This window comes from Marmota monax, unplaced genomic scaffold (assembly GCF_021218885.2).
Source record: "Marmota monax isolate L192 unplaced genomic scaffold, Marmota_monax_Labrador192_F-V1.1 WCK01_AAM20220418_F8-fsc00069, whole genome shotgun sequence".
Classification (NCBI taxonomy): Eukaryota; Metazoa; Chordata; class Mammalia; order Rodentia; family Sciuridae; genus Marmota; species Marmota monax.
In genome coordinates this window covers 826,261-846,719 of record NW_026695243.1, presented here as the reverse complement: position 1 = coordinate 846,719, position 20,459 = coordinate 826,261, and the positions used below count along the sequence as shown (strand labels likewise).

The 20,459-nt window shown below is 38.9% G+C and overlaps 1 protein-coding gene across 1 annotated transcript in view; it reads right to left on the bottom strand.

The window, feature by feature from the left end:
• Grin3a (glutamate ionotropic receptor NMDA type subunit 3A) overlaps nucleotides 1-20,459 on the bottom strand; it is a 179,141-nt gene that overhangs the window by 100,325 nt on the left and 58,357 nt on the right. Inside the window, exon 3 of the mRNA XM_046457400.2 lies at nucleotides 6,990-8,037. Within this exon, the coding sequence (XP_046313356.1) occupies nucleotides 6,990-8,037 (1,048 nt within the window). The remainder of the gene's footprint in view (nucleotides 1-6,989; nucleotides 8,038-20,459) is intronic.

The following is a 20,459-nucleotide window of genomic DNA, read 5'->3' as shown; positions in this document are numbered from 1 at the left end:
CCCAAAACAGTGATAAAATATTCACCCTCTTAATTCTTAACAGTTTAATTAATTGTGTTAAATGGATAGCTTGCATGCTAAATAACTATGATCAAGAGGAAACATGGAGCCATTAAATTTATTGTTAGTTATTTGAAATCAGGCTTATAGACACTTCTGCTGCCAGGACTCAATTTGCAGACGAACCTATGTAAATAAAGATCATCACAAATCTTGCTTTTCGAGTTAACAGATTTTTGTTCAAACACATAAATTTCCCATAGAAATATTTTATAATTATAAGACTAGTTTCTTTTTAAAAGCAAAACCATAGCTAGAATTTTGGGCTAGAACCAGAAACTACATAAAAGTAAGAGAAAGCTGTTATTAAACTAATTTAAAGTATTATATGGAAAGAAAAGTAGTTTAAGGAGAGTATATGAAACTCTTGGGAGTCCCTTTCTCAGATTTAGGGTGGGTGCTTAAGTAGACTATAAGAGCTAATGGCATCAATTCCTTGGAGCATATTTTTTTCTTTATTTTTTTGATCAAATATATTTTAAAACTGATATATAAAATCATAAATTGTACATATACAGGGGTACCATGTGATGTTTTGATACACATATACGTTGTGTAATGTTCAAATCAGGGTAAACATTTCTGTCTCCTCAAACATGTATTGTTTCTTTTGGGTGAAACACCCAAAATCATTTCTTATAGTTTTTTGAAATATATTGTACATAATTGTTATTTATAGGCGCCCTGCTGTGCAACAGCACACCAGAACTTACTCTGGTGTAACCAGAACTTAGTTCCCATTGATCAACCTGAACACCTTTCTCAATCAAATGCTTCTAGAGAATTCTGCAGGTTGTCCGTCTCAAAGGTCTGGAGTACACAAAATATAATAGAGAGAATGAAAGGGAGTATCCCAAGATAATTAAAAAAGAGCTACAGGAGAAGGGATGGAGGCAGGTATTCAAGGGCATTAATGTGAACACACAGGAACTTCTCTCTGAGGTAAAGGAACCGGATTGTGAATAACGAAAACAGGAAGAAAAAGGCAACATGGTATAAGGGAGCCACCCTGCCATCTAGCAGATGAGAGGGATGAAGGGTGTGAAGAGAAATGAGGCAGACAGTGCCACGGAAGTGGAATAATCTCCAGAGTGTGACCAATATTTCATGTAACAAGTCGTTTCTGGTTCAGATTGGGAGGATTTTCAGCTTACAGCAGAAAAACAAATGTCCCCAAAGAATCACAAGAGATCTGTGACTTCTATGTAAATAAGTTCTCTTTCATCAGAACTAGCATGCTGTGAAGTGAATTTGAAGAATGAGATGGGAATTTTAAACAATCCTAGAAAATAATCAAATCACATAAATCTAGTTTTATGAGACACACCACACACACACACACACACACACACACACGCTCTTACTAATTCTCCTGGTTTGAACTGGGCACTGATCCATCCTCGTCTTCTCTTATAACCACTGGTAAGAAGTTAAGTACAGCACGGAAGGATAATACCAACTTTCTTAAAAAGTCAGTGTTCAATCTACTGAGCGGCACTGAAGGGTCCACATGACTTCACTATGGGGCACTTTCTCTCTTTCTCTTCCATATCATCTCCCCACAGTTCTTACCCTCCAGCACCTGGTGTGTTAGTCACCTTTCCCTCACTGTGAGAAAAAAAACCTGACAAGAAAAACTCAAGAGGAGAAAAGTTTACTTTGGACTCATGGTTTCAGAGATTCAGATCATGGTCTGCCAGCTCCATTGCTCTGAGCCCCATCTGAGGTGGAACATCATGGCAGAAAGGCATGGTGGGAAAAAGATGATGGACACCTGGCAGCCAAGGAACAGGAGAAGCAAAGCATCAGGGACAAATATAAACCCCAAAGGCATGCCCCCAGTGACCTACTTCCTCCAGCCACATCCTACCTGCCACTAAGTAGAGTAGTCCTTTCAATAATCCATCAGGTGGTTAAGCCACTAGTTAGGTTACAGCTACCATAATCTACTCATTTCACCTCTGATCATTGCTACATTGCCTCCTGAGCTTTTGAGGGACACCTCATATTTAAACAACAATATTTGGGGACTCCTTATTGATGGTGCTTTCCCTCAAACAGCAATTTTTCTCCTTACTACTTTTATCCCCTGGGGATCTTACATTCTTCAAGGGCTTTAACACAGCTTCTCTTCCCCACTCAGGGTTCCTACTAGCTTCAATCTCACTCCTGAACTCCGGCTCCGTATTTCCAAATGCCAACTAGATTTCACCTGAGTATTCAAAATAGGTTTTAAAATGCTATGAGCGATGACCACGATCATCATATTCCCTAGCCTAGAAACTGCTTTGTCTGCCTCCTTGAATAGTATCATCATTTTCTCAGGCACTCAGGACTACATATTGAAAGTGTGACTGTTTGTTGCTTCTCATGCCCTATTATTTGCTAGGTCCTACTGATGTGATCACAATATTTCTTGCATCCTTCCTTCTTCCTATCAGTGACCATAGCTATAACTTCAACTCTGTTTATTTTGTTTTTCTTTCAGTCTTGTTTGTTTGCTGCTCCCAATTAGTATTTTTTTTTTTTTTTTTGGAGTGGGGGCCATGGGGGTCAAACCCAGAGCCTATAGCATGAGAGGCAATTGCTCTGCTGCTGAACTACATCCTGACTCTAGCAGTCAGGTAAATGGATGCCTTTCTACTGTGCTATTCCATTGTTCTAAAGTGGTGGTGAGGATCTATTATCAGAAGTTCACTTTTCTTCCCTTGACATTCAAGATCCTCTGTTACGTCACCTCAACTTGCTGTTTTCAGACGTGGATCTTATATTCCTCCCTTGCTGTAACACCTGCTGTGGTTTAAATCAGACTCCATCTGAGTTCTTGAAAGTGCTTCATCCTTTCCACCTCCCAGTAGTTCATTATGCTCCTTTGCTTGGAAATGTACATTCATCCTCCCCTGATGCATGTGTCTAAATTCTGAGTGTTCTTCGGGAAAAAGCACAACTTTTGCCTTGCTTTCCACTTAGTAAATTAGTAAATTACCGAGTTGAAGGTGATCTTTCTTACACTTAGACAGATTTAATCTGTTTCTAAACTTTGGAATGTTTATAATTTCTAAGTTGTTTCTCTTTTTTAAATTTATTTTTTAGCTTTAGGTGGACACAATATCTTTATTTTATTTTTATGTGGTGCTGAGGATGGAACCCAGTGCCTCACGCATGCCAGGCGAGCACGCTACTACTTGAGCCACAACCCCAGCCCTCAAAGCTGTTTCTCTTTGTGTTTGTCTTTTGACCTTACTTACTTAAGTCAAATTATTTGAGTTTTTTAACCTTCAAATTTCTCCACGTCACTCAGTGTAAGGAACAGGTAGAACTCTCCTCAATGTAGCATCCGTAGGAAAGAAGAAAACCTCATGCTAGTAACTATGATATACTTAAGAATGAGTGATCAACAGGTATGGAAATTATTTTTATCTCAAGTCTCTGTGGGAGGGTGAGGGCATTATGTAGTTTACATAACATCATGTGTCTGGATGAAAACTGAAAAATGGATACTAAGTATGCCAAGTATGGATACCAAAACTTGGTGTAGCCAAATAATATTGGTGCCTTTATGTGTAAACACTATAAATGAGAGATTTTTTTAAAACATAGAAATAGTACTAGTACAGAAACACACACACACACACACACAATTTTTCTGAGCCTTCATTGGAAATTCATTCATTCATTATCTCTAACTGATAATGGTTTAGATTAAGGTGTGTCCCACTTCATCAACCATCATATGACCCAACTATCACATTCCCTGATATTTACCAAAAGCATTGAAGTCAGTGCACCACAGTGATACAAGCACATCCATGTTTATAGTAGCACAATGCATAATAGCCATGAGGATCCAGCCCAGTTGTCTTTCAATAGACATGTGGATAGAGAAATATGTGGTCTGTATACACAATGGATTTTTACTCAGCCATGGATAAAATGAAATTATGGTATTTGCTGGTAAATGGATAGAATCTGAGAACATCACGCTAAGTAAAGGAAGCCAGACTCAAAAGAATCAAGGGTCAAATATTTTCTCTTATATGTGGAAAATAGAAAGAGAAAAAAAGGAATAAAATGGGGATCTCACGAAAATAGAAGGAAGACCAATAAAGTAGAGAAAAGCAATTGAGAGGGAGAGAGGAGGGAAGGGCATGGGGAAAGTATGCTGTGTCCATGTATGAATATACCACAATGAATCTGTTTTCATATATAATTATGATGCATTAATTAAAAAAGTAATAATAGAGAGGAGACCAGTACAATAGAGCAAGGGGGTCAGGGAGAGGAAGAAGAGGAAGGAGGGGAGTTATGATGATTGAGATTGATCAAATTATGTTATGTGCATGTAGGAACATGGCATAAAAGATCCCACTATTATGTATAATTGCAACACAACAATGAGAGAGAGAGAGAGAGAGAGAGAGAGAGAGAGAGAGAGAGAGAGAGAGAAAGAACTGACCACCTATAATACTAAGCTGACTTTTTTCAGTTTTTCAGACATTTTCATGGGGACTGGCTTAGCTTTCTCAAACTTTCACTTCTTTATTTTGCTGGAGTTGAGGATGGATTAAATATTTCTTTTGGCTTAAAAACTGTTTTACTATCATGTATTGTTTATCCATCTGATTACTTTTTAATCCTCAAGAATAGTCACTATTATAAGCCTTTCATGTAAACACACCCATGACTTAATTTTGGCAATCCTTGGTTCTAATCAATGAAACTCTAGTCATAATTGTGTTCAACCCTTTATATCAGATAATGTTTGCCCAATGGGAATATATTGTTTTTCTCTAACAGATTGGATTGAATATTTTCATTTTGAGTTTATAATTTAGATGTCACATTGGCAAGATTCTTGCAGAAAAAACTCTGTAGCTATCTGGTAAGACTGAATCTTCAAAAGATCTACAGGATTACTGAGGAAAAGGGCAACTATGGGATGCCAACACTGCTGTTGAGTGTGAATGCTGGCTTATCACCAGAATCTCTCTTTGGGGTGGAGTAATGCAATTTTTTATGTTCAAGAATTTATTTATGTTCACTGTATTCTAGTTCATGACACAAAGTCCTGAGTTTTCATTAAGAAGCAACATGATTATTTGCTTAGTTAGTAAGACATTGTTAGCTCTATTTTTTTTTATAAAGCTTGTGTCACTCATCAGGAGTTTGCTGTATATATGGGTCAATTTTCTTATGTTATTTCGGTTGCAAAACAGGCCTTACATCCTAATTGAAACCGTCCATGAGAATTCTCTGAAGTTTCCACCAGATCTCTGGTCTATTTCATCAGTTGCTAAAGATAGTTGCAGATGTCCTATTTGCTCATGCTCTATGAAGTTAATTTTAAATGTTTAACAGAAATTTACAGTAAATGATTCAATACCTTGAGAATTGGTGTGACACAAGGTATTTGAAAACATATGATGAGTATTTCACCATTTGAAGGACTCAGCTTAGTTCAAATTGCTTGGAACATGGTGTGTTCTGAGTGAGTCCACTGAACTGGAGCATCTTTCAATCTTTATGAGGTGTGTCATACATAATATGAATGCACTGCTCAGGATCTGTATTCTGTTCCCCATCAGGACTGCAATATCACCTTGAGACTCATGCTGATGGTCTTAGTCCTTGACAACCTCCTTCTCTTTACTCCTACTAGGTGGGCTAGATTCTCCATACACCCAGTCACTCATAGGGACCTTGTTTTAATCCAGAGAGAGCATAGATATGACTGTCTTTACCTGATTGTCATCATGCTCTACTTGTTTCACTGCATTCTGTCCCCATGCTTCTTTCTACCTGTAAGATCAGGTGTCTCTAAGACATAAAAATATCCTAGATAGATGCAATTTTCTTGAACACACTTTCCTTGAATGTCCCTGGACATTAATTATAATGTGACTGCTGGAAACCTTCCTTCAGCCCAAAGGGGTCAACTATATAACCTATCCTACTCTATTAGAACACCTTGTCCTTAGTTAATTCTGACATCCCAGTTCAGTACTACTCGTTCAGCATATCTGTTGGTATGTTTATGGTAGAATATAAGTTCTTTCAATTTTTTTTTTAGCAAAAATGGTTTACTATCTGTTATGGTTTGGATGTGAGGTGTCTCCCAAAAGCTCAAGTGTGAGACAACACAAAAAGGTTTAGAGGAAAAATGATTGGATTATGAGAACCTTAACCTAATCAGTGTTTTAATCCCCTGATAGGGATTAACTGAGTGATAACTGAAGGCAGATAGGATGTGGCTGGAGGCGGTGGGTCACTGGGAGTCTTGCTTTGGGGTACATACATTGTGTCTGGCAAGTGGAGTCTCTCTCTGCTTCTGATCTTCATGAGAGCCACTTCCCTCTGCCACATTCTTCCACTATGTTGTTCTGTGTCACCTTTAGCCCTGAGGAATAGAGCCAGCTGCCTATGGACTGAGATCTCTAAAACCACGAGCCCTTAATTAAACTTTTCCTCCTGTACAATTATTCTGGTTGGGTCTTTTAATCATAGAAGAGAAAAAGCTGACTAAAACATTATCTAAAATATGGATCCTCTTATTTATTTCCATTAAGTCCTGAGAAAAGTAATTAATCAGTTTTGGAGGTCTGCTTTGGGTAAAAATACTTTGGAAAACTATTTCCTGATGGCTACTTTCTGTCCAATGGTCAAACAGCACAAGGAGAAGCTGTACTAATAGATGTTTCTGTTAGAAATACTTTCTCTAGAACAATCACCCACTGAAACACCTCACTCTTTTGTTTCATTTAATAAAACAATAAAATATTTGGTTTGATCAGACAACAGATTTTGGATAGTCTCTTTGTTTTCTGAGAGACTATTCTTGCATTAGAGGAAGAAGATATGCATACTATAACATAAGACACAGCATATGGAGTTACAATGGCAAATAACGAAAGAGTAAAAGAAAGTATTACCTTAGGGTCATGTATTCCAGAAAGCTCTTCATAGATCTTCTCACCTACCATGACAGCAGCCAAGTTTGCTGTATACGTAGAAAGGCAAAACATACAGAAAATGGCCCAAAGGTTCATTAGAAATCTTCCAGTCCAGCATTTTGGGGGTTTGATGGCTGCTGTTCTACCAAACAAGAGGGCATAACAGACATTCAAGGCTGAAGAGAAGGAGAAGACTTTATTTCTGTTCCGCCCCTTGGGAGTCATACCAAATGGACTTTTCCATTCATACAGAGTGAGAAAGATGGCAGTGATATGCAGAGCCACAAAAATCCCCAGCCACATAGTCCAGTGGAGTGGCCACATGAAGGCTCCAATGGGAGCTGCTGTATCTCGGGTCCTCACTAAAATGCCCAAGCTGGTGGAGAAGAAAGGGCTAGTGAAATCAATCACCTGGCTCCGTGCAGTGTTGATGCTGAAGGAAGTGACTGCCATGTGGGCAGTCCCACTCAAGAGATCACCCACCAGCCCAGTCCAGTGCCCATTTTTCCAAGCTCCATACTTTCCATCCCCAACAATATAGAGGTCAAAGTCAAAGTTCATGTCTTCTGCTAGCTTTTCCAGCAGATCAATGCAATAGCCATAGCAACACTTCTTGAATTTGATTGGCACTGTATCATTACTGCTATGGAGGCTACTAAATAGGCCGTCCAATAAGGAGGAGTCATTAGTCATAGGGTCTAGACAGAGTTGGCCAGCAGGGCACAAGCCTTCATCATCTACTTCCCTTGTGAAGACAAATGGGTGTTCAATCAGGGTAACCACTCTTAAGTGTAGCTTACTTGGGTGCTGGAAGTGGGTTTTATGCTGCTGGGCCTGTTCTGGCCATATTCCATAGTCCATGACAATCTTCCCGCCCTGCCAGCTGCCCAAGCGGGTCCACATTGGCTTTTCCATAGGGTCATGTTGCAGATTCCAGATGAAAAAGTTGTTTTCTGAGCTGATGATGGTGGAACCTTTTACTTTGATGGAACCACTGAGGCCTCTGAACGTGGTGTTGGCTAGAAACCTAGTAAAGAGGAGCAAAGGCAAAAAGTAAAGAAGAGGTGAAGCCAAAGGTAGGAAGCCATGCTTAACTTTGCCTCTCTGTTTTGATAACACCCCCCCCCTTTTTTAAAGGTATTATCCATACTTTCTTCAGGCATTAATAAGCTAAACTCTGTCTGGGAGAATATTCCTATTTCTCTGAACTAATGAGAGCTTACCCTCAGGTTTTAACATCCCAGCCAGATGTTTAAAAATTGGTCTTACTCCAGATCTTTTAATTTTTAGCTAAGTGATGTATTATTGTTTTATGTTATAAACTGTTACGTACTTTAAAAGCTTTTCAAGTTTGGGAGATTCTGAGCATCTTTAACATAAACAATTTATACCATTCACTATATATTTCAGTGCTACCAAATCTGCTCAATAAATATTTCCGGTTTTCAAGTGAATTTTAGTAAGTAAGCAAGCATCTACTTTTATAATCACTTTAAAACTGCAAGGGTTATGTTTCATTGGGGCTGGGGTTGTGGCTCAGTGGTAGAGTGCTCGCCTAGCATGCATGAGGCACTGGGTTCAATTCTCAGCATCCTATAAAAATAAAAAAATAAAGATATTGTGTCCACCTAAAACTAAAAAATAAATATTAAAAATACCTGCATTCATAACATCAGAAATAGCCAAATCTTGTTACCATGTTTCTCCTTATAGAGTGTAAACAATATATCTTTCCACATGGGGCCAGTTCAGGGCTACATGTTGGATATAATCCATGAAACAAAGGAAAGAATGATAAATAAACTTGCAGTTCTCTGGATAGCTTCAGGCTACCCTCCCTTGTCATTAGAGAAAAACAATTGGCCTTGGCTCTAGGGAGATCTTCTGCCAAAAGTCAAAGAAAAGAAAATTACCAACTAAATGATAAACCCATTCCTAACTCTATGAATTCAGGCACTTTCAGTATATGTTCTGATATAAACTGGACAGGAAAATGCTTGGTCATAGCCTCTGTCTTTCTTGAGCCTGAGAAGATGAGAAATAAGAGGTAACACATAAACTGTGGCATCTCTATACTTGCCTTCAAGGCCTCCTGTCAGAATAATAGCCCAAAACTTTGGCATCAGATTCAACTGCATTGTAATATTGGCCCAGCCATCTGCTAGCATTGACCTTGGTCAGTTTACTGAACTGTAGGCTTTAGTTTCATTCTCAGCAAAATGGGGAAAATAATCCTTCCTCCATTATAAGGGTTGGACATAATGCATATAAAGCACATACTATACTTTCTGATATGGAACAAATATTCTAGACATGATAGCTATCATTTAATGTTGTTCAAGTTTTGTTTTCAGTTGAGGCCATCCCCAGGTCTCTTTTTCAAGTCTTTTATTATAATTTTTCTAGTTGGACACACACACACACACACACACACACACACACACAAATACTGCATTAAGATAAACCCACAGCAGTGACTCAAGACACATTTCAAATTAAAAGAAATTAAATTGAAATGTGGAATGTCACATAGTAGGTATTCTGAGGAACCAGATGATATAAGTCTAAGTGCATAGCAAAACACATTCACCCATTGCCTGTCATAAACAATACTCCATAATTTACAATTGCTAATAGAAGTAGTATCAAGTTATGTTGCCACAGAAGGGACATAGAAAAATCAGAAAGTGTGAAGTAAGCACCAATGTTCAATAGAGATAAATGTAAATCATATTTGAAGATGCTACTATCATCATATGCAATGAAACTCTTCATTTTGATAGATTGCATGTAATAGCAATTATTCATGTTAGCACTCCCTAGTGGGATTCTATTACTTAAAATAATTTCTATTATTCAACAAGTAATGAAGTCTCAGCTATCTTAGACTTTAAAACAGTTTTCTGCTTCTTCAGAGAAGCAGGGAACCGAATCATTAAAATATACAGATTAATCAATTGATAATTATCTTGGTCCTATAAAGGAAGGGGGACTATGATTGTATTTCTGATAAGAAATCTACTTTTAGATTTCTTAAAACATAGGCATATAAACATTTGCTGACATAACCTAGAGAATAAAAAGGCCAGTAGTAAATAGGTTAATTTTATTTACTCAAGTTTAGTAATCTGGAAAGCAAAGTGAAAGTTGTAGAAAGGGGAGTCTTTCAATATTTTAAGAATGTTTGTGGCTTAATGATTATCGATTTTTAGCTTGATGAACCCTTGAGGGATGGCCTCTGAATAAGTATATACTTAAAGCATCTCAGAAGGTGGCACTAGAAGGCTTCAGAATTTTTTTTTGCAAATAATACAGCTCCCTCCTTTCAGTAAAGCCTATTCCTCATTAGCAGTGGTAGCAGTTAAGATGACCATGACAGGAGGACAGTACTCAGTTGGCTTTGAGACAGCCATCTGTCAAAGAAAGCAAATCAATCAGTATCCAAAGGTCTCCAGCTTTCCCAGCACAGAAAACCCAGAGTCTTTTTCACTGGGCAATTGGCACTGATATATTGGGTGCCAGAGAATCTCCATTTATGACAGATTATTTATGCCTATTTTATTTTCAGACTTACAGAGAGGGTAAATTAAAGTAATCTCATTGATACTTTTTAGTGACAGTTGCCTTCTCTATATATTCTTTGAAATGAAATGAAAATCAAGCAGAGTATAAATGCTTACTTTATTAATTGAAAGATTAAAAGTAGTGCAAAGTTATGTTGCCTTCCTGCTTTTGCTTAAATTGAATTTTACCATGCTCCTTTCTACCTTGTCCTGGACTCTTGAATGAACAAGAACAAGAACAAAAGCAATTAGACACAGTTGTGATGGCATGATAAACTGAGAGAAATACCAGGTACCATTTTACCACTAATAGTTACAAAGATGAAAACTCATTAGTCTTGAAGAGCTCAAAATCTACTTTGGGGAGAAAGAAAGTGAAGAAGCAATTCACACCAGTATAACCAGTATAACGAGTATCCTGATAGAGGGAAATCTGGTGTCACCAGAAGAGAGAACACAGCACCTGTAGGTTTCACCCTAGGTGTGCTCAGGAACACTTCATAGTTGAGGAGGTAGCAGCAGAGCTAAGTCTTGAAGAAGAACATACAGTTATTCAGGAAGATAAACTGGAAAATAAAGCTGTCAGCCCTGAGAGATGCACAAAGTCCACAGGTGGAGAGTGCAAACTGTGGGACAACAGGTGGTGAGAAATAAGGCTGCGGATGAGGGTGGGAAATGAATTATGTCATCTCTGAGGTCACATGAGGCAAGGGGGAGACACTGAGGAGCTTCTGTCTGAGGAGGGACATGATCATCAGAGATAATTTTAGAATACCTTTTCCCCTTGCTGGTTCTATAGGAAACAGTTTAGAAGGAGGAGGTCCCAAATATAATTCCATGTGCCAGGCCGAGTGCTTCCTCCTTCTCTCTCCCTCTCTCTCACTTCTCCCTGTGCTAATTTTACAAGGTAGTAGCAGGAAAAGTTGAAAAAAAGATGGTATGATCAAGAGATATTTTGTCTTCATAAAAAAAGCAGTGATTTTTCAGACGGTCAATGCATAGGATCATATTTAGCTCACAAACCACGCCAAAATGGGTCATATAAATAAGACCTTCAGGATTTAGTTGAATGTAAGCTCAGTGTAAGCCAAGAGAGCAATGTGTGCATAAGAAAAGATCAAACTAATCTTTAGTTCCTTTAACAGGAATTAAGAACTTGAATCCAAGGGAATAATACCAACACCATTCTTTATGCTGATCAGACAACTGCTCCAGCCTTGATATGCACCATAAACAAATCTTCCAGATTCAGGAATGTTATAAAGATAAGAAGATGAAAAGCACAGTGAGGAATGTGGCTCAGTGATAGTGTGCTTGCACAGCATGCACAAGGCCCTGGGTTTGATCCTTAGCACCATCAACACAGAACAAAACAACAAAAGATGGAAACTCTGAGAAGGGTCAGTAAGCACAACAATCGGATTGGAAAGCAAGGTGGAGAAATATTTGAAACAGAAAAACACACTGCAACTAGACTGCAGAGAATTTTTACACACCCATTTTATGAGATTGGATTTTTTTAATAGTACAAAGGGAGCAATGAAGATTTCTGAGCAGTGTAATGATATAACCAGAGGGCCATATTAGTAATACTGACCTGCAAGCAAGTAAAATGTGTATATAGGAAAGAAGAGATGGTGACCCAGAGACCACTAAGAAGAATATTACGACACCTTTGCAATCATATGAGGACCTGGCTCTCACTCGAGGAGTGAGGACCTAGCTTAGCACTGTGCCTTGCACACAGTGATGTTTAAGAGACCAGTCCAGCAACACCCTCACTGCCACCGCAATCCTCTCTGCTTAAATGAATGAGGCTCGTTAGTTAATTTTACTTTATTGAAAGTCCCTGATTATGTCACTAGTTAAGAATAAGTTTGATTTGTATGGCACCTGAGATAAAATTGGTACTTTGTAAATTACTTTAAAATGTTTTGAGACAGTTCAATATATAACCAAGATCTGTATTTACTATATTTATGATCTACTCTCGAAGCCGTATTAGCACACAAAATCCCAACATACTAATTAAAGGATTTTCATACTTACTCATTCAAACAAATGAGCAAAGATATTAACAAACAACACATTACCCATTCAATCATTTATGCATTCAACGATACTCACTAAATGCCAGGCACTGGTCTAGGTGCCTAGCAGTGAATGAAGACAGGAATCTATGCAGCTTATATGCAGCTTATATTCTATGGAAGGAGGCAGAACAAATATGCTAAATGGATAATATGCATGAGATATTAGATGGCACTCAGTGCAAAGGACAAAAATAAAGTAGGAAGACCAGGGAAGGCTTTCTCTCTGAGAAGGTGATATTTGAATAAAGAGCTGAAGGAGGAGAAAGAACTGGGCATGAGGATATCTGGGTAAGGAGAATTCCATGTATAGAGAAAAACGAGTCCCAAGTCACTGAAGTGGGAGTGTGTCTGGAACATCTGAGGAGGATAAGGGCAGAGTAGTTGAAGATGCAGTCAGAGAAAATTTGTAGGAGGGTGGGTTTGGGAAAAATAGGTTTTTCTAGGTCATTGTAAACACTTTTTCCTTGATGTGAGATGGACAGCCATTGGTGGATTGTGATTACAAAGATGATTTGATATGACTTGTGTTTTAACAGGATTGTCACAGTGCTGCTAAAAATGGACTTCGGTGACAAGAGCAGAGACAGAGGGACCAGTTAGGAAGCTATTTCACACATGTAGACAAAAGGTGATGGTGGTATGGACTGAGGGGGTAGTTATGGTGGTGGGAAGAATTAATTGGATCTTGATATGTTTTGAAGCTGGAGTTGACAGAATTTTCTGACAGCTCAGACAGGGTTGCTAGGAAAAGGAGGGTCAAGGATGCCACTGAGGTTTGTACCCTGAGCAGCTGCAAGGATGGAATTGCCATTGATACAAAGAAAACCATAGGGGAATCAGATTTGAGATGGGAGAGAACCCAATTTTGTGGCTGTTAAGTTTGAGATAACTTATAAACATACAGACTCATGTCAAGGAGGTAGTTGGATCATCTGGAGCTCAAGAAATAAGGTCTACACTGCAGATGCAAATTAGGAAAACATCAACATATACACAGCATTTAGGACCAAATGAGATCATTATGTGAATGATTACAGGTGAAGAGAAGGTCAGTGAATGAGTCCTGGGACACTCTAACATTTACAGGTGGCACTGGTGAGGCAAAACTACGAAAAGATACTGAGAATGACCACAGATGTAGGAGAACAGGCTGTGATGTGTTCTAGAAGCCGAGTAAAAGGTGTTTGAAGAAGAAGATAGTGATGGAATATATCAAATGCTTCTAGCAGATGGATGAAACAAAGACAGAATTGACCATTGGCTTTAGAAATGTGTAGGTCACTGGTGACTTCTGTAGGGTGATTTTGGTAAAGTGCTGAAGCCTAATACCTCAGTGGAGCAGATTCAAGGGAGAATGTGAAGAGAGAAATGGGAGGTAACTCCTTAGAACATGATGTTTTAAAGAGAAGAACACAAATGGAATAGTGATGGAGGGGGAAATCAAGTAAACATCTACGTGGGTATGTGTGTATATCATACATGCATAGGTGTATATATTTCAGGTGGAAAATGATGCACTGGTTCTTATGCCAATGAGAATGATCCAGTTAAGTGGAGAAATCATTGATGTAGGAGAGATAGGAAAGAATGTTTGGGATAACGCTCTTGAGGAGGCAAAAATGTCGTGTTTTAAGGCACAAGTAGAGAGGTAATGGTCTCTGCTATGAGAAAAGTCAGACAGAATATAGGTGGTGGGTGGATACAATAGGAAACTCCTGGTTTTAACTCATTTAGGACATCTTAAAAGAAAATGTGGGGGCTGGGGTTATGGTTCAGCAGTGGAGCATTTGCCTAGCATGTGTGAGGCACTGGGTTCCATCCTCAGCATCACATAAAAATAAACAAATAAAATAAAGGTATTGTGTTCAGCTATAACTAAAAAAAAAGGAAAGAAAATGTGGTCTATATACACAATGGAGTTTTACTCAGCCATACAGAAGAAATAAATCACGGCAGTTGCTGGTAAATGGATGGATCTGGAGACTATCATGCTAAGTGAATAAGCCAGATCAAAAAGTCAAAGGTTGAATATTTTCTCTGGTACGTGGAAGCTAATCCAAAATAAGGAGGAAAAAAATAAGAGAGAGCGGGAGAGGAAGAGGGAAAGGGAGAGGGAGAGGGGAGGAAGAGGAGGGGGAATGGAATTCCATGAAAATATAAGAACGGTTGGTGGACTAGATGAAGGAGAAGAGGGGGAGAGAAGGGACAGGATAAGAGGAGAACAGAGGAATGAGTCTAACCTAATTTTCCTATGTACATATATGAATATACCACAGTAACTTTTACCATTATATATATCTACAAGACACTAACCCCCTTCCTCCCCCACAAAAAATTCTAAAAGTAAATAACAGAAAGATCAATAGAGAAAAGAGAACATGGAGAGGAAGGAAGAGAGGGAAAGGGAAAATACTGGGGACTGAATTTGAGCCAATTATATTCCATGATTTAAAAAATTTTATTAAAATGAATCCAAAGGTTGTGTATAACTAAAAAGGAAAAATAAAAATAAAAATTAAAAAAGTAAATTATAGATCTGATTATACTTTACCCCTAGGTTTTATTGTACTTTCTAAATCAGGTGGAAGGTAGTCTTCTGGGAAGGGAAGAACTTTCTATAAGAAATATTTTAGGAGACACGTCACCCCAATTGGAGTAGGGGCAGAGCAGAGCCGCCGCCTGCACCTGGAACAGGCCTAGCGGCCCACCGGCGTGGTAGACACATCACCCCAATAGGAGTAGGGGCAGAGCAGAGCCGCCGCCCGCGCCCGCAAGGTAGGCAGACCTGCGACCAACCGGGAGAACAGGCCCAGCGGCCCGCCAGCGTGGTAGACATGTCACCCCAATTGGAGCAGGGGCAGAGCAGAGCCGCCGCCCACGCCCGCAAGGTAGGCAGACCTGCGACCGACCAGAACAGGCCCAGCGGCCTGCTGGCGTGGTAGACACGTCACCCCAATTGGAAAAGGGGCAGAGCAGAGCCTCTGCCTGCACCCAGAACAGGCCCAGCGGCCCGCCAGCGGGGTAGACACATCACCCCAATAGGAGTAGTGGCAGAGCAGAGCCGCCGCCTGCGCTGCAAGGTAGGCAGACCTGCGACCGACCAACTGGCAGAACAGGCCCAGCGGCTTGCTGGCGTGGTAGACATGTCACACCAATTGGAGTAGGGGCAGAGCAGAGCCGCCGCCCGCACCCGAAACAGGCCCAGCGACCGACCGGAGTGGTAGACACGTCACCCCAATTGGAGTAAGGGCAGAGCAGAGCCGCCGCCCGTGCCTGCAAGGTAGGCAGACCTGCGACCGACCGGCAGAACAGGCCCAGGGGACCGCGGGCATGGTAGAAAGATCACACCAATTGGAGGAGGGGCAGAGCAGAGCCGACACCCGCGCCTGCAAGGTAGGCAGACCTGCGACTGACCGGCAGAACAGGCCCAGCGGACCGCCAGCGTGGTAGAAAGATCACCCCAATTGGAGGAGGAGCACAGCCGCCGCCCGCCCCTGCAAGGGAGACTTTTCAACTATACAAGAGCAATATAAATATATAGGGGGAAAATTCAATAACACAACAGTTTCACCAAACAGAAAGAAACGCAAGCAGTATGAAAAGACAAGGAAAGAAAGGACCACAAGCAATGCAGGTCAACTCAACTTTAGAAGAGGTAATATCTGCAGCAGATGGAATGTCAGATAAAGAATTCAGGATATACATGCTTCAGATGATCTGGAGTCTCAAGGAAGACATTAGACAGCAAAATCAGACAATGAAAGATCACTTTGACAATGAATTACATAAACAAATCCAAGAAGCAAAAGATCAACTATACAGGGAGATAGAGGTTATAAAAAACAAACAAACAGAAATCCTAGAAATGCAGGAAGCAACAAACCAACTTAAAAACTCAATGGAGAATACTACCAGCAGAGTAAAACACTTAGAAGACAGAACATCAGACAATGAAGACAAAGTATTTCAACTTGAAAAGAACATAGACAGCTCAGCAAGACTGTTAAGAAACCATGAGCAGAACATCCAAGAAATATGGGATAACATAAAGAGACCAAATTTAAGAGTCATTGGGATACAGGAAGGTATAGAGCTCCAAACCAAAGGAATGAGCAATCTATTCAATGAAATAATACGGGAAAACTTCCCAGACTTGAAGAATGAGACAGAATCCCAAATCCTAGAAGCCTAAAGGACGCCGAATGTGCAAAATCATAAGAGATCCACACCTAGACACATTATAATGAAGATGCCCAACATACAGAATAAGGAGAGAATTTTAAAAGCTACAAGAGAAAGGAAGCAGATTACATTTAGGGGTAAACCAATCAGGATAACAGCTGATCTTTCAACACAGACTCTGAAAGCTAGAAGATCCTGGAATAACATATTTCAAACACTGAAAGAAAATGGGTTCCAACCAAGAATTGTGTATCCAGCGAAATTAAGCTTCAGGATGGAAGATGAAATTAAAACCTTCCACGATAAACAAAAGTTAAAAGAATTTGCAGCTAGAAAACCATCTCTTCAAAACATCCTCGGCAAAACATTACAGGAAGAGGAAATGGAAAATAACAATGAAAACCAACAGTGGGAGGTAGGACAGTAAAGGGGGGAAATAATCAAAGAGGAAAACAAACCATGTTTAGTAACATAAATAAACAAATATGGCTAGAAGAACAACCCATATCTCAATAACAACCCTAAATGTTAATGGCTTAAACTCACCAATTAAGAGACACAGGCTAGTAGAATGGAACACAAAACAAGACCCAACAATATTCTGCCTACAGGAGATGCATTTGATAGGAAAAGACATACATAGACTGAAGGTGAAAGGTTGGGAAAAATCATATCACTCATATGGTCTTCGGAAACAAGCAGGAGTGTCCATACTCATATCAAATAAAATAGATTTCAAGCCAAAGTTAATCAAAAGGGATAAAGAGGGACACTACAAACTGCTCAAGGGAACCATACACCAACAAGACATAACAATCATAAATATATATGCCCCAAACAATGGTGCAGCTATGTTCATCAAACAAACTCTTCTCAAATTCAAGAGTCTAATAGACCACCATACAATAATCATGGGAGACTTCAACACACCTCTCTCACCACTGGACAGATCTTCCAAACAAAAGTTGAATAAGGAAACTATAGAACTCAATAACACAATTAATAACCTAGACTTAATTGACATATATAGAATATACCACCCAACATCAAGCAGTTACACTTTTTTCTCAGCAGCACATGGATCCTTCTCAAAAATAGATCATATATTATGTCACAGGGCAACTCTTAGGCAATATAAAGGAGTAGAGATAATACCATGCATCTTATCTGATCATAATGGAATGAAACTGAAAATCAACTATAAAAGAAGGAAGGAAAAATCATGCATCACTTGGAGAATGAACAATAGGTTACTGAATGATCAATGGGTTATAGAAGACATCAAGGAGGAAATTAAAAAATTCTTAGAGATAAATGAAAACACAGACACAACATATCAGAATCTATGGGACACATTGAAAGCAGTTCTAAGAGGAAAATTCATTGCTTGGAGTTCATTCCTTAAAAAAAGAAAAAAACCAACAAATAAATGATCTCATACTTCATCTCAAAATCCTAGAAAAAGAAGAGCAAAACAACAGCAAAAGAAGTAGAAGGCAAGAAATAATTAAAATCAGAGCTGAAATTAATGAAATCGAGACAAAAGAAACAATTGAAAAAATTGACAAAACTAAAAGTTGGTTCTTTGAAAAAATAAATAAAATCGACAGAGCCTTAGTCATGCTAATGAAGAGAAGAAGAGAGAGAACTCAAATTACTAGCATACGGGATGAAAAAGGCAATATCACAACAGAGACTTCAGAAATAGAGAAGATAATCAGAAATTATTTTGAATCCTTATACTCCAATAAAATAGAAGATAGTGAAGGCATCGATAAATTTCTTAAGTCATATGATCTGCCCAGATTGAGTCAGGAGGATATAGACAACCTAAACAGACCAATATCAATTGAGGAAATAGAAGAAACCATCAAAGTACTACCAACTAAGAAAAGCTCAGGACCGGATGGGTATACAGCAGAGTTTTACAAAACCTTTAAAGAGGAACTAATACCAATACTTTTCAAGCTATTTCAGGAAATAGAAAAAGAGGGAGAACTTCCAAATTCATTCTACGAGGCCAACATCACCCTGATTCCTAAACCAGACAAAGACACTTCAAAGAAAGAAAACTACAGACCAATATCTCTAATGAACCTAGATGCAAAAATCCTCAATAAAATTCTGGCGAATCGGATACAAAAACATATCAAAAAAATTGTGCACCATGATCAAGTAGGATTCATCCCTGGGATGCAAGGCTGGTTCAATATACGGAAATCAATAAATGTTATTCACCACATCAATAGACTTAAAAATAAGAACCATATGATCATCTCGATAGATGTGGAAAAAGCATTCGACAAAGTACAGCATCCCTTTATGTTCAAAACTCTAGAAAAACTAGGGATAACAGGAACATACCTCAATATTGTAAAAGCAATCTATGCTAAGCCTCAGGCTAGCATCATTCTGAATGGAGAAAAATTGAAGGCATTCCCTCTAAAATCTGGAACAAGACAGGGATGCCCTCTCTCACCACTTCTGTTCAACATAGTTCTTGAAACACTGGCCAGAGCAATTAGACAGACAAAAGAAATTAAAGGCATAAAAATAGGAAAAGAAGAACTTAAATTATCACTATTTGCAGTCGACATGATTCTATACCTAGCAGACCCAAAAGGGTCTACAAAGAAACTATTAGAGCTAATAAATGAATTCAGCAAAGTGACAGGATATAAAATCAACACGCATAAATCAAAGGCATTCCTGTATATCAGCGACAAATCTTCTGAAATGGAAATGAGGACAACCACTCCATTCACAATATCCTCAAAAAAAATAAAATACTTGGGAATCAACCTAACAAAAGAGGTGAAAGACTTATACAATGAAAACTACAGAACCCTAAAGAGAGAAATAGAAGAAGATCTTAGAAGATGGAAAAATATACCCTGTTCATGGATAGGCAGAACTAACATCATCAAAATGGCGATATTACCAAAAGTTCTCTATAGGTTTAATGCAATGCCAATCAAAATCCCAACGGCATTTCTTGTAGAAATAGAGAAAGCAATCATGAAATTCATATGGAAAAATAAAAGACCCAGAATAGCAAAAACAATGCTAAGCAGGAAGTGTGAATCAGGCGGTATAGCGATACCAGACTTCAAACTATACTACAGAGCAATAGTAACAAAAACAGCATGGTACTGGTACCAAAACAGGCGGGTGGACCAATGGTACAGAATAGAGGACACAGAAACCAATCCACAAAACTACAACTACCTTATATTTGATAAAGGGGCTAAAAGCATGCAATGGAGGAAGGATAGCATCTTCAACAAATGGTGCTGGGAAAACTGGAAATCCATATGCAACAAAATGAAACTGAATCCCTTTCTCTCGCCATGCACAAAAGTTAATTCAAAATGGATCAAGGAGCTTGATATCAAATCAGAGACACAGCGTCTGATAGAAAAAAAAGTTGGCTACGATCTACATACTGTGGGGTCGGGCTCCAAATTCCTCAATAGGACACCCATAGCACAACAGTTAATAACTAGAATCAACAAATGTTACTTACTCAAACTAAAAAGTTTTTTTCTCAGCAAAAGAAACAATAAGAGAGGTAAATAGAGAGTCTACATCCTGGGAACAAATCTTTACTC